Raw genomic sequence first — 14,858 nt, forward strand, 5'->3', positions numbered from 1 at the left:
TCTGTTTAGTACTGTTTATTAATTCTGTGTGCTACTGCTTCATACCATTTATTACTGTTTAATATCACTTATTACAGTTTCTTATAACATATAGTACTGTTAAGTACCATCTACAACTGTTTATTACTGTTAAATAACATCTATTACTCTTCATGACTGCTTAATAACATTTATTAATGTTTAATATAATCTATTACTGTTTGACTGCTTAATAACATTTATTAATGTTTAATATAACCTATTACTGTTTATGACTGCTTAATAACAGTATTACTGTTTAATAACATATTTGGTTTGATATCTTGTTAGCCCAGTCTAACTGTTGTTCAACTTGATAACATTCATTACTGCTTCATTACCATTTAAAAACATCTATTACTGTTTATTGTGTTTAAATAACATTTATAACTATTTAATAACATCTATTAGTGTTTATTACAGCTTAATGACATTTATTACTGCTTAATTATACCATATTTTACTCCTGTTTTTAAGTTTATTTCTGTTTAATCCTGTGTCGTACTGTTTAATTTTGTTTACTGATGTTTAATATTGTTTACTGATGTTTCATACTTTGTAGTATTGTCTACATCAGTTTATTTCTGTTTACTCCTGTGTATGAATACAGTATCTTTACTGTTATTTCATTCAGTTGTGGTGTAAAATTCATGGATTTTTGCTCTGTGATCTAATCCAACATTTACAGTAGTTTACTGTCTGCTTGTTGCGAACAGAACTCAGACAGTCCAACAGCCACACCTGCAGAAATCAGCATCACCTTTACGTATGTACCATCACTGACCCGATCCCATGATGTCTACCACAACTTTCTTTTTTTTTTCGATTTTGCCTTTTAACAATGTTTCTTTGACGCACTGGTCCAGGTTCGAGCCCCGTGGCCGGCGAGGGCCTTTCTGTGCGGAGTTTGCATGTTCTCCCCGTGTCCGCGTGGGTTTCCTCCGGGTGCTCCGGTTTCCCCCACAGTCCAAAGACATGCAGGTTAGGTTAACTGGTGACTCTAAATTGAGCGTAGGTGTGAATGTGAGTGTGAATGGTTGTCTGTGTCTATGTGTCAGCCCTGTGATGACCTGGTGACTTGTCCAGGGTGAACCCCGCCTTTCGCCCGTAGTCAGCTGGGATAGGCTCCAGCTCGCCTGCGACCCTGTAGAACAGGATAAAGCAGCTACAGATAATAAGATGAGATGAGAGCCATATGGTGCTAATAGCTGCATGTGGAAGTTTCACATGTTCCTTGATTCTCTGCTCGACTGCTCTTCCACTTTTCACCTTTCTCTCTTGTTCCTGTCATTTCTTTTCCTGATGAATTCTCTTTATCGCTGCAGGACTGAGCGATCACACGGTGAGAGATTGACCGTGTTGCCGCAAGCGCGGTGTGAAACTCAGTGACAGAAATGTGAAATGAGAAAACAGCCAACAGTGGAAATTAGCAAATCAAGTACCATGTTGTAAAAAAAAAAGAAAAGAAAAAAACATAAACAGGATTGATTATCACTGAAGTGGAAATATTCTCTGAAGCAAAAACACTCACTCAAGTGCCAGACGATGAGGATTCACAACAATAATTATATTATAGCTCAGAAGCAGAACGGTGAGTCGGATCCAAGCATCTGAATTCATGTCAATGTGAAGAACAATTTACATTTCAATATGTTTTACTCAAATTCTCTCACCGTCCACAAGAAAAGTAAAATTCATAAACAAACAGCGCACAAAGGACACTTTAAAATACTAAAATATTAAAAGTTTAAAATATTAAAACATTACAGAATATTTAACTCTGGGTTATTTGTGCTTTGAGGGGTGATTAGCTGTGAGGGATATCTCTGATTGATGGGGTGATTAGCTGTGAGGGGTATCTCTGGTTGAGGGGGTAATTAGATGTGAGGGGTATCTCTGGTTGAGGGGTGATTAGCTGTGAGGGGTATCTCTGCTTGAGGGGTGATTAGCTGTGAGGGGTATCTCTGGTTGAGGGGTGATTAGGTGTGAAGGGTATCTCTGGTTGAAGGGTAATTAGCTGCGAGGGGTATCTCTGGTTGAGGGGTGATTAGCTGTGAGGGGTATCTCTGGTTGAAGGGTAATTAGCTGTGAGGGGTATCTCTGGTTGAGGGAGGTGATTAGCTGTGAGGAGTATCTCTGGTTGAGGGGTGATTAGCTGTGAGGGGTATCTCTGGTTGAAGGGTAATTAGCTGTGAGGGGTATCTCTGGTTGAGGGGTGATTAGCTGCAAGGGGTATCTCTGGTTGAAGGGTAATTAGCTGTGAGGGGTATCTCTGGTTGAGGGGTGATTAGCTGTGAGGGGTATCTCTGGTTGAGGGGTAATTAGCTGCAAGGGGTATCTCTGGTTGAGGGGTGATTAGCTGTGAGGGGTATCTCTGGTTGAGGGGTGATTAGCTGTGAGGGGTATCTCTGGTTGAGGGAGGTGATTAGCTGTGAGGGGTATCTCTGGTTGAGGGGTGATTAGCTGTGAGGGGTATCTCTGGTTGAAGGGTAATTAGCTGTGAGGGGTATCTCTGGTTGAGGGGTGATTAGCTGTGAGGGGTATCTCTGGTTGAGGGGTGATTAGCTGTGAGGGTATCTCTGGTTGAAGGGTAATTAGCTGTGAGGGGTATCTCTGGTTGAGGGGTGATTAGCTGCAAGGGGTATCTCTGGTTGAAGGGTAATTAGCTGTGAGGGGTATCTCTGGTTGAGGGGTGATTAGCTGTGAGGGGTATCTCTGGTTGAGGGGTAATTAGCTGCAAGGGGTATCTCTGGTTGAGGGGTGATTAGCTGCAAGGGGTATCTCTGGTTGAAGGGTAATTAGCTGTGAGGAGTATCTCTGGTTGAGGGGTTATTAGCTGTGAGGGGTGTCTCTGGTTGATGAGTGATTAGTTGTGATGGTATCTCTGATTAAGGGAGGTGATTAGTTGTGAGAGGTATCTTTGATGAAGAGTAATTAGCTGTGAGCTGCGAGGGGTATCTCTGGTTGAGGGAGGTGATTAGCTGTGAGGGGTATCTCTGGTTGAAGGCTAATTAGCTGTGAGGGGTAACTCTGGTTGAGGGGTAATTCACTGTGAGGGGTATCTCTGGTTGAGGGGTAATTAGCTGTGAGGGTTATCACTGGTTGAGTGGTGATTAGCTGTGAAGGGTATCTCTGGTTGAGGGGGTTAAATTAGCTGTGAGGGGTATCTCTGGTTGAGGGGGTAATTAGCTATGAGGAGTATCTCTGCTTGAGGGGTGATTAGCTGTGAGGGGTATCTCTGGTTGAGGGGGTTTAATAAGCTGTGAGAGGTATCTCTGGGTGAGGGGGTGATTAGCTGTGAGGGGTAACTCTGGTTGAGGGGGTTAATTAGCTGTGGGAGGTATCTCTGGTTGAAGGGGTAATTAGCTGTGAGGGGTATCTCTGGTTGAAGGCTAATTAGCTGTGAGGGGTAACTCTGGTTGAGGGGTAATTCACTGTGAGGGGTATCTCTGGTTGAGGGGTAATTAGCTGTGAGGGTTATCACTGGTTGAGTGGTGATTAGCTGTGAAGGGTATCTCTGGTTGAGGGGGTTAAATTAGCTGTGAGGGGTATCTCTGGTTGAGGGGGTAATTAGCTATGAGGAGTATCTCTGCTTGAGGGGTGATTAGCTGTGAGGGGTATCTCTGGTTGAGGGGGTTTAATAAGCTGTGAGAGGTATCTCTGGGTGAGGGGGTGATTAGCTGTGAGGGGTAACTCTGGTTGAGGGGGTTAATTAGCTGTGGGAGGTATCTCTGGTTGAAGGGGTAATTAGCTGTGAGGGGTATCTCTGGTTGAGGGGTGATTAGCTGTGAGGGGTATCTCTGGTTGAGGGGTAATTAGCTGTGAGGGGTATCTCTGGTTGAGGGGTGATTAGCTGCGAGGGGTATCTCTGGTTGAAGGGTAATTAGCTGTGAGGGGTATCTCTGGTTGAGGGGGTTTAATTAGCTGTGAGGGTATCTCTGGTTGAGGGGTGATTAGCTGTGAGGGTTATCACTGGTTGAGTGGTGATTAGCTGTGAAGGGTATCTCTGTTTGAGGGGGTTAAATTAGCTGTGAGGGGTATCTCTGGTTGAGGGGTAATTAGCTGTGAGGAGTATCTCTGCTTGAGGGGTGATTAGCTGTGAGGGGTATCTCTGGTTGAGGGGGTTTAATTAGCTGTGAGAGGTATCTCTGGTTGAGGGGGTGATTAGCTGTGAGGGGTAACTCTGGTTGAGGGGGTAATTAGCTGTGGGAGGTATCTCTGGTTGAAGGCGTAATTAGCTGTGAGGGGTATCTCTGGTTGGGGTAATTAGCTGTGAGGGGTATCTCTGGTTGAGGGGTGATTAGCTGCGAGGGGTATCTCTGGTTGAAGGGTGATTAGCTGCGAGGGGTATCTCTGGTTGAAGGGTAATTAGCTGTGAGGGGTATCTCTGGTTGAGGGGTGATTAGCTGTGAGGGGTGTCTCTGGTTGATGAGTGATTAGTTGTGAGGGGTATCTCTGGTTAAGGGGTGATTAGCTGTGAGGGGTATCTCTGGTTGAGGGGTAATTAGCTGTGAGGGGTATCTCTGGTTGAGGGGTAATTAGCTGTGAGGGTATATCTGGTTGAGGGGTGATTAGCTGCGAGGGGTATCTCTGGTTGAGGGGTAATTAGCTGTGAGGGGTATCTCTGGTTGAGGGGTGATTAGCTGTGAGGGGTATCTCTGGTTGAGGGGTGATTAGCTGTGAGGGGTGTCTCTGGTTGATGAGTGATTAGTTGTGAGGGGTATCTCTGGTTAAGGGGTGATTAGCTGTGAGGGGTATCTCTGGTTGAGGGGTAATTAGCTGTGAGGGGTATCTCTGGTTGAGGGGTAATTAGCTGTGAGGGTATCTCTGGTTGAGGGGTGATTAGCTGTGAGGGGTATCTCTGGTTGAGGGGTAATTAGCTGTGAGGGGTATCTCTGGTTGAGGGGTGATTAGCTGTGAGGGGTATCTCTGGTTGAGGGGTAATTAGCTGTGAGGGTATCTCTGGTTGAGGGGTAATTAGCTGTGAGGGTATCTCTGGTTGAGGGGTGATTAGCTGCGAGGGGTATCTCTGGTTGAGGGGTAATTAGCTGTGAGGGGTATCTCTGGTTGAGGGGTGATTAGCTGTGAGGGGTATCTCTGGTTGAAGGGTAATTAGTTGTGAGGGGTATCTCTGGTTGAGGGGTGATTAGCTGTGAGGGGTATCTCTGGTTGAAGGGTAATTAGCTGTGAGGGGTATCTCTGGTTGAGGGGTGATTAGCTGCGAGGGGTATCTCTGGTTGAGGGGTGATTAGCTGTGAGGGGTGTCTCTGGTTGATGAGTGATTAGTTGTGAGGGGTATCTCTGATTAAGGGAGGTGATTAGCTGTGAGGGGTATCTTTGATGAAGAGTAATTAGCTGTGAGAGGTATCTCTGGTTGAGGGAGGTGATTAGCTGTGAGGGGTATCTCTGGTTGAAGGTTAATTAGCTGTGAGGGGTAACTCTGGTTGAGGGGTAATTCACTGTGAGGGGTATCTCTGGTTGAGAGGTAATTAGCTGTGAGGGTTATCACTGGTTGAGTGGTGATTAGCTGTGAGGAGTATCTCTGCTTGAGGGGTGATTAGCTGTGAGGGGTATCTCTGGTTGAGGGGGTTTAATTAGCTGTGAGAGGTATCTCTGGTTGAGGGGATGATTAGCTGTGAGGGGTAACTCTGGTTGAGGGGGTAATTAGCTGTGGGAGGTATCTCTGGTTGAAGGGGTAATTAGCAGTGAGGGGTATTTCTGGTTGAGGGGTGATTAGCTGTGAGGCGTATCTCTGGTTAAGGGGGTTTAATTAGCTGTGAGGGTATCTCTGGTTGAGGGGTGATTAGCTGTGAGGGTTATCACTGGTTGAGTGGTGATTAGCTGTGAAGGGTATCTCTGGTTGAGGGGGTTAAATTAGCTGTGAAGGGTATCTCTGGTTGAGGGGGTAATTAGCTATGAAGAGTATCTCTGCTTGATGGGTGATTACCTGTGAGGGGTATCTCTGGTTGAGGGGGTTTAATTAGCTGTGAGAGGTATCTCTGGTTGAGGGGGTGATTAGCTGTGAGGGGTAACTCTGGTTGAGGGGTAATTAGCTGTGGGAGGTATCTCTGGTTGAAGGTGTAATTAGCTGTGAGGGGTATCTCTGGTTGAGGGGTGATTAGCTGTGAGGGGTATCTCTGGTTGAGGGGTAATTAGCTGTGAGGGGTATCTCTGGTTGAGGGGTGATTAGCTGTGAGGGTATCTCTGGTTGAGGGGTGATTAGCTGTGAGGGGTATCTCTGGTTGAGGGGGTAATTAGCTGTGAGGGGTATCTCTGGTTGATGGGGTAATTAGCTGTGAGAGGTATCTCTGGTTGAGGGGTAATTAGCTGTGGGAGGTATCTCTGGTTGATGGGGTAATTAGCTGTGGGAGGTATCTCTGGTTGAGGGGGTTTAATTAGCTGTGAGGGGTATCTCTGGTTGAGGGGGTTTAATTAGCTGTGAGAGGTATCTCTGGTTGAGAGGTAATTAGGTGTTAGGGGTATCTCTGGTTGTGCATGCATTCAGTGCTGGGTTTTCTGGTTGAGGGAGTATTTATTTGTGGGATTTTTAGAGTTTCGAGGTGATGGGATTATTTAATTATTGGGTATTTGCAGTTGAGGGGGTCTTTACCTGTGGGTTATTTTTTTTTTCATTTTGATAGTTAGATATTTAGAGGTATTTAGATATGTGGGGTTTTGTGATTGAGTTTTGTGGATATTTAGTTATATGGTTCCTTATGTGAGGTTCTTTAAGAGTTCAGTGTATAATTGTGGTTCATCGCACCAACTTAGAACCCTTTAGATTGAAAAACATTTTAGAACATTTAAAGGTTCCACCAGAGACAAAGAACTGATGTATAGAACCATAACATCCACACACTGATGTAAAATTATACACCATTATCCAGAACTTAACAAGGCTGTGATGTTATAACATGCTATAACTTGTAATATAATTTAATTACCTATAATTACTCACAATAACTGATAATATCTTGCAGTAACATGACATGTAATAACCTGTAATAATGTGCAATAACTTGCAATAACATTCAATCTCTTGTAATAACATGTGATAGCATGTAATAAAATGTGAAGGCTTATAATGACTTGCAATAAATTATAATAATGTGTAACATAGAGTGACCAGACGTCCCGGTTTTACCAGGACAGTCCCGATTTGTGGTTGTGTGTCCCAAGTCCTGACAAAAGTCTGTCGGGACATGGATATGTCCCGGTTTTCGCCACTCACGACGTTTGCGACTGAGCAGCGTGGGAATCATTAGCGAAGAAATGTCTGCATTTACTATTTTGATGAATTGATAGGAATCACAAACTTTCCTGGTTACTGCCCCCTGGCCCTGTGGCATGGGTGTTTACTTAGCCACATTATTCCAGACCACAGAACGTGTTGCCATGCAACAATAAAATAAACATTAACTGGCGCAAATGTTCTTTGTCTAGCAGCTAGCAGCAGTAACGTCGCAGCAATTATGCCGAAAAGAAAATGTACCTTTTCCAAAGATTTACAGGGCACCTACCCCTTCCTCCGAGAGGCGCAGAACAATGCGCATGAAGCCTACTGCACACACTGTAAGTGTTCCTTCTCCGTAGCCCACGGTGGTAACGCCGATATACAGGATCACATTAAAAAGGCTAAACACAAGTTGGGTGGATTGACAGTCGCCTTAGCTTTGTTCCTGTGCTTTGTTGTTGTACTGAGTTGGGTAGCCTATGTTGCAAATGCTGTGCGCTCCTGTGGGGGCTTTCCTCGGGCTGTCGCCCCTCTCCTCCTTTATTGCTGTTTTGTTTGAGTGTATATTCTCAAATCACTTGTCTCTTTTTTGTTTCTGTTTAACATACTGTTCTGACAGTTTGGCCATATTGCTGTGTTGAACAGCTTGTTGCACCTTCCATTAAAGTGTTCACTTTTGTACACATCTTCTTGCTTTATTCATTCAGTTGTGGGGAATGGTTAGTAAGGTTGATTCTGACCTAGGCGATGTTGAGGTCACATATCTACTGTTTAAGTTCATGCTATAGTGCATACAATTGTAGAGATATAGCCTACATGTGCATACGCATTCTTCTTGGTGTTCTCACAAACACATGAAATAAATCAGTGTAAATGTGGCCTATGGACATAGCCTGGCCTATTCTCAGCCATTACAAAATCTGTTGTCTGACCATAATTTAACTGATCTGTACACCACTATGCTACTAGATAACAAAATGCCTGTTTGTTTTATTTCATGTGAGATGTTGATAAATGTGAGCTTCAGCAAAATGATAAGAGCACCTCTCTGAGTGTCACGTTTACGTAAAAAAAAGGTGTGCGTACACGGGCATGGTCACGCGCAAAAGTGTCCCGGTTTCAGACTAGGGAAATCTGGTCACCCTAGTGTAACAACATGCAACTATAATAACATGTAATAATGTGGTAACATGCAATAAAATGCAATAACCTATAATAACATGCAGTAACTGGTAATAACATTTAATAACATGTAATAAAATGTGATGACCTATAATGACTTGCAATAAATTATAACCTGTAATAATGTGCAATAACTTGCAATAACATTCAATCACTTGTAATAACACGTAATACCATCTAATACAATGTGATGACCGATAATGACTTGCAATAACGTAATGACACAACATGTAACAAATGTAATAACATGCAATAACCTATAATAATTTGCAATAACATGTAATAACTTGTAATAACTTGTGCTAAATTGCAACAGCCTGTCATGACATGTAATAAAATGTAATATGTAATAACTTGTAATAACATTTAATAGCATGTGATAACCTGTACCAACATGTGATAGCATTTAATAAAATGTAATAGCCTATAATAAGTTGCAATAACATGTAATAACTTGTAATAACATGCTAACTTGTAGCAACCTGTAATAACATGTAGTAAAATGTAATAACATTTAATAACCTATAATAACTTGAAATAAATTGTAATAACTTGTACTAACATTTAGTACTTTGAAATAACTTGTAATAGCGTGCAGTAACATCTAATAATGTAATACAACTTGCAATAACTTGTAATAACCTGTGATTACATTTAATGACTTGTAATAATTTGTACTAACCGGTAATAAGTTGTAATAACATGTAATAACCCGCTTGAGACTGAGGAGGAGTGTTTCATTTTTTTGTGTGTTTTACCTGCTGATGGCCGAACTGAGCTCCTCCAGACGCCGTGAGTCATTAGCGTCCTCCAGTCTCGACAGAGTGTCCATCCTCTTCATGATGACCTCCAACATGTCACTGATTTTCCTCAGGACCCCTCGGGACTCCACGCCTCCAAACACTACACACACACACACACACACACACACACACACACACACACGCACACACACACGTATCTGTAAAAACTTTCTTTGATTAAAAAAAAAGTATCTTTAATGTCAGCTTGTGCAAAAATATGCAGGAATTTTATTTTAATAGTCCAGTGTGAAATGAAACTCCATGACATTTTGTCCCTTAACCCTCAACTTTTCAGATCTGAGCTTGAAATGAACCCCAAATAGCTTTGGGGGGAAAAAATTAATCCTGATTACAATTTAATGTATAAAAGCAACAAGCAGTATATGAATAAAAAAAAATAAATAAAATAAAATGGATAATAATTTGTTAATAGTGGGTTTTATTGTCTTTTATTCCAAATCACTAATTCTCCCCCGACCAAGTGAATTCTGGCAGGCGATATAGAAACGGGTTCCGTCCATCCGTCCGTCCATCCGTTTGTCCGGTCACGTTTTCGTTTCTGGGCCATGTCTTTAAAACTACTGAAGAAATCTTCATGAAACTTTGTATACATATCAAGCAACATGTGAACTGCTGCCTTTTGCTATTTTGGATGTTTGAAAAAAGTATTTTTCAAATTTTTACATAAAAAATAGATTTTGACTTCATTTCTAAGAGCGATGTTCGTTTCCGGAGCATATATCCAAAACTATCCATGATACGGATTTGAAACTTGGTATACATGTTAACAAGGTGATGTAAATGTGCTTTTTCATAGTAAGAAATTTGAGAAATTTAAATTTTTCATGTTTCCATGGAAACAATTTCAGACTTGGTCTCTCAGGTTAGTCTGAGGGGTCGGTTTTCTTTCTAGAGCAGAACTTGAAAACTATGAGTGGTTTGGTCTTGAAAGTTGGTATATGTGTTGATTAAGTAATGTAGCTGTGCCTTTTGAGACTAAGAAATGTGAGAAATGTTCATTTTTAGCTCAGCTGGACCAAAACTCCGGTGGGTTTACAACCCCGATTCCAAAAAAGTTGGGACAAAGTACAAATTGTAAATAAAAACGGAATGCGATAATCTGCAAATCTCAAAAACTGATATTGTATTCATAATAGAACATAGACAACATATCAAATGTCGAAAGTGAGACATTTTGAAATTTCATGCCAAATATTGGCTCATTTGAAATTTCATGACAGCAACACATCTCAAAAAAGTTGGGACAGGGGCAATAAGAGGCTGGAAAAGTTAAAGGTACAAAAAAGGAACAGCTGGAGGACCAAATTGCAACTCATTAGGTCAATTGGCAATAGGTCATTAACATGACTGGGTATAAAAAGAGCATCTTGGAGTGGCAGCGGCTCTCAGAAGTAAAGATGGGAAGAGGATCACCAATCCCCCTAATTCTGCACCGACAAATAGTGGAGCAATATCAGAAAGGAGTTCGACAGTGTAAAATTGCAAAGAGTTTGAACATATCATCATCTACAGTGCATAATATCATCAAAAGATTCAGAGAATCTGGAAGAATCTCTGTGCGTAAGGGTCAAGGCCGGAAAACCATACTGGGTGCCCGTGATCTTCGGGCCCTTAGATGGCACTGCATCACATACAGGCATGCTTCTGTATTGGAAATCACAAAATGGGCTCAGGAATATTTCCAGAGAACATTATCTGTGAACACAATTCACCGTGCCATCCGCTGTTGCCAGCTAAAACTCTATAGTTCAAAGAAGAAGCCGTATCTAAACGTTATCCAGAAGCGCAGACGTCTTCTCTGGGCCAAGGCTCATTTAAAATGGACTGTGGCAAAGTGGAAAACTGCTCTGTGGTCAGACGAATCAAAATTTGAAGTTCTTTATGGAAATCAGGGACGCTGTGTCATTCGGACTAAAGAAGAGAAGGACGACCCAAGTTGTTATCAGCACTCAGTTCAGAAGCCTGCATCTCTGATGGTATGGGGTTGCATTAGTGCATGTGGCATGGGCAGCTTACACATCTGGAAAGACACCATCAATGCTGAAAGGTATATCCAGGTTCTAGAGCAACATATGCTCCCATCCAGACGACGTCTCTTTCAGGGAAGACCTTGCATTTTCCAACATGACAATGCCAAACCACATACTGCATCAATTACAGCATCATGGCTGCGTAGAAGAAGGGTCCGGGTACTGAACTGGCCAGCCTGCAGTCCAGATCTTTCACCCATAGAAAACATTTGGCGCATCATAAAATGGAAGATACGACAAAAAAGACCTAAGACAGTTGAGCAACTAGAATCCTACATTAGACAAGAATGGGTTAACATTCCTATCCCTAAACTTGAGCAACTTGTCTCCTCAGTCCCCAGACGTTTACAGACTGTTGTAAAGAGAAAAGGGGATGTCTCACAGTGGGAAACATGGCCTTGTCCCAACTTTTTTGAGATGTGTTGTTGTCATGAAATTTAAAAATCACCTAATTTTTCTCTTTAAATGATACATTTTCTCAGTTTAAACATTTCATATGTCATCTATGTTCTATTCTGAATAAAATATGGAATTTTGAAACTTCCACATCATTGCATTACGTATTTTATTTACAATGTGTACTTTGTCCCAACTTTTTTGGAATCAGGGTTTATTATGCCATGGGCTGCTGAGGTCAGTGTAAAGAGGTCGGGTTGATTTCCTGCAGCACACCTTGAAAAATGTGACAAATAACATCTTGAAACTTGGTATATAGTTGGTATATAGGGCGGGGGATATACAGTAGATGACTCTGTCTTCTTGTTAATTAATTGATTACTAAAGTATAAATTATTTATTTGGTTGAACAGGTGTTCAGCTTTGGTGGATATTTATGGCTGTGGAGTATTGTTGTGGGGTATTTGTAGGTGAGGATGTATTTCGGTATTAACAAAATCACACCATGTTGTTTTCACTTTTATGTCTTTTTTATTCACATTAATAACTGTTCATTACTAATATAGCCATACTCATATCCATTAATGCTGCACTGAAAGTTGGGTTTGTTTACCCATTTTTCCCACTTATTCATTATTTGTTTTACACACTTGCTCTAAAAGGTCAGTTTGCTTGCTTTCTGTGCGTTCAGCTAACTGCTAATGCGTGTGTTTCACTCACATAATACAATGTTTTGTAGCTTTGGCCTAATTACCTCCCCATGTGCTCATTAGTGCTGCTGAAAGCGAGCTGAAATAAAACTGATTTATATATTGTTGTTTAATTAAGATATTAAGTTACATAATGGTCAGATATTTGCTTACTTGTGTACAAGCTGACTTCAGGTTCTGAACTTCAGGATATAAACATTCCGGAGGGTTTTAGTGCATTTTGCAAAATTGTGGGCAGGAATGTGCTGCGTAAGTGTAAGTATGTACATAAGTGAGCACATGAACCTGCTTTACAGACATTCCCCAACATTAATGCAATCATAAATAGATAAAAAGCATGATGTGTTACACTCTAATACATAAACAAAAAGATAATCATTGACAAACTGTTGTGGTGTAACAGGAATCTATCACTACATGATGTGTTTTTATGTGAAAATAATCAAAGTATGTTGGGAACAGTGCATCCGCTTCATCACACCACATCATCACACTGCTATATCACACTGCATGGTCACAACGTTTCATCACACCACTTCATCGCACCACGTCATCGCAATGATTCATCACACTGCGTCGTCAGACCGCTTCGTCACACCACTTCCTCACACCAATTCAACATACCATGTCGTCACACTGCTTCATCGCACCATGTCATTGCATCATGTCATTGCACCACTTCATCACACTGCCTCATCATACCACGTCATCACACCACTTCATCACACTGCCTGGTCGCACCGCTTCATCACACCACTTCATCATACCGCTTCATTATACAGTGTCATCGCACTGCGTCATAGCACCGCTTCATCACACCACGTCATCACACCATTTCATCACACCGCTTCATCACACCATGTCATCACACCACTTCATCACACCATTTCATCACACTGCTTCATCACACCACTTCATCACACCATTTCATCACACCGCTTCATCACACCACTTCATCACACCACGTCATCACACCACTTCATCACACCATGTCATCACACCGCTTCATCACACCATTTCATCACACAGCTTCATCACACCGCTTCATCACACCGCTTCATCACACCATGTCATCACACCGCTTCATCACACCATGTCATCACACCGCTTCATCACACCATTTCATCACACCGCTTCATCACACCACTTCATCACACCACGTCATCACACCACTTCATCACACCGCGTCATCACACCGCTTCATCACACCGCTTCATCACACCGCTTCATCACACCGCGTCATCACACCACGTCATCACACCACTTCATCACACCAAGTCATCACACCACTTCATCACACCACGTCATCACACCACTTCATCACACCACGTCATCACACCGCTTCATCACACCGCTTCATCACACCACGTCATCACACCACGTCATCACACCACTTCATCACACCATGTCATCACACCGCTTCATCACACCGCTTCATCACACCGCTTCATCACACCGCTTCATCACACCACGTCATCACACCACGTCATCACACCGCTTCATCACACCGCTTCATCACACCGCTTCATCACACCACTTCATCACACCACGTCATCACACCACGTCATCACACCACTTCATCACACCACATCATCACACCACGTCATCACACCACGTCATCACACCAAGTCATCACACCGCTTCATCACACCGCTTCATCACACCATTTCATCACACCGCTTCATCACACCATTTCATCACACCATTTCATCACCCCACTTCATCACACCGCGTCATCACACCACTTCATCACACCACTTCATCACACCACTTCATCACACCACGTCATCACACCACTTCATCACACCACGTCATCACACCATTTCATCACACCGCTTCATCACACCACTTCATCACACCATTTCATCACACCGCTTCATCACACCACGTCATCACACCGCTTCATCACACCACTTCATCACACCGCTTCATCACACCGCTTCATCACACCGCTTCATCACACCACTTCATCACACCACGTCATCACACCACATCATCACACCACGTCATCACACCGCTTCATCACACCATTTCATCACACTGCTTCATCACACCATTTCATCACACCATTTCATCACACCATTTCATCACCCCACTTCATCACACCACGTCATCACACCACGTCATCACACCACGTCATCACACCATTTCATCACACTGCTTCATCACACCACTTCATCAAACCATTTCATCACACCGCTTCATCACACCACGTCATCACACCATTTCATCACACCATTTCATCACACCATTTCATCACACCGCTTCATCACACCGCTTCATCACACCACGTCATCACACCACTTCATCACACCATTTCATCACACCATTTCATCACACCACTTCATCACACCGCTTCATCACACCACTTCATCACACCACGTCATGACACCACTTCATCACACCATTTCATCACACCGCTTCATCACATCGCTTCATCATACTGCATCATCATTTTTTTTTT

The 14,858-nt window shown here is 42.6% G+C and overlaps 1 protein-coding gene across 1 annotated transcript in view; it reads right to left on the reverse strand.

The window, feature by feature from the left end:
- The window catches only part of LOC132884743 (alpha-1,6-mannosylglycoprotein 6-beta-N-acetylglucosaminyltransferase B-like), a 235,072-nt gene that overhangs the window by 153,743 nt on the left and 66,471 nt on the right, over positions 1-14,858 (reverse strand). The window contains exon 3 of the mRNA XM_060918644.1: positions 9,193-9,337. Coding sequence (XP_060774627.1) covers positions 9,193-9,337 — 145 coding nt within the window. The remainder of the gene's footprint in view (positions 1-9,192; positions 9,338-14,858) is intronic.

This window comes from Neoarius graeffei, chromosome 4 (assembly GCF_027579695.1).
Source record: "Neoarius graeffei isolate fNeoGra1 chromosome 4, fNeoGra1.pri, whole genome shotgun sequence".
Classification (NCBI taxonomy): domain Eukaryota; kingdom Metazoa; phylum Chordata; class Actinopteri; order Siluriformes; family Ariidae; genus Neoarius; species Neoarius graeffei.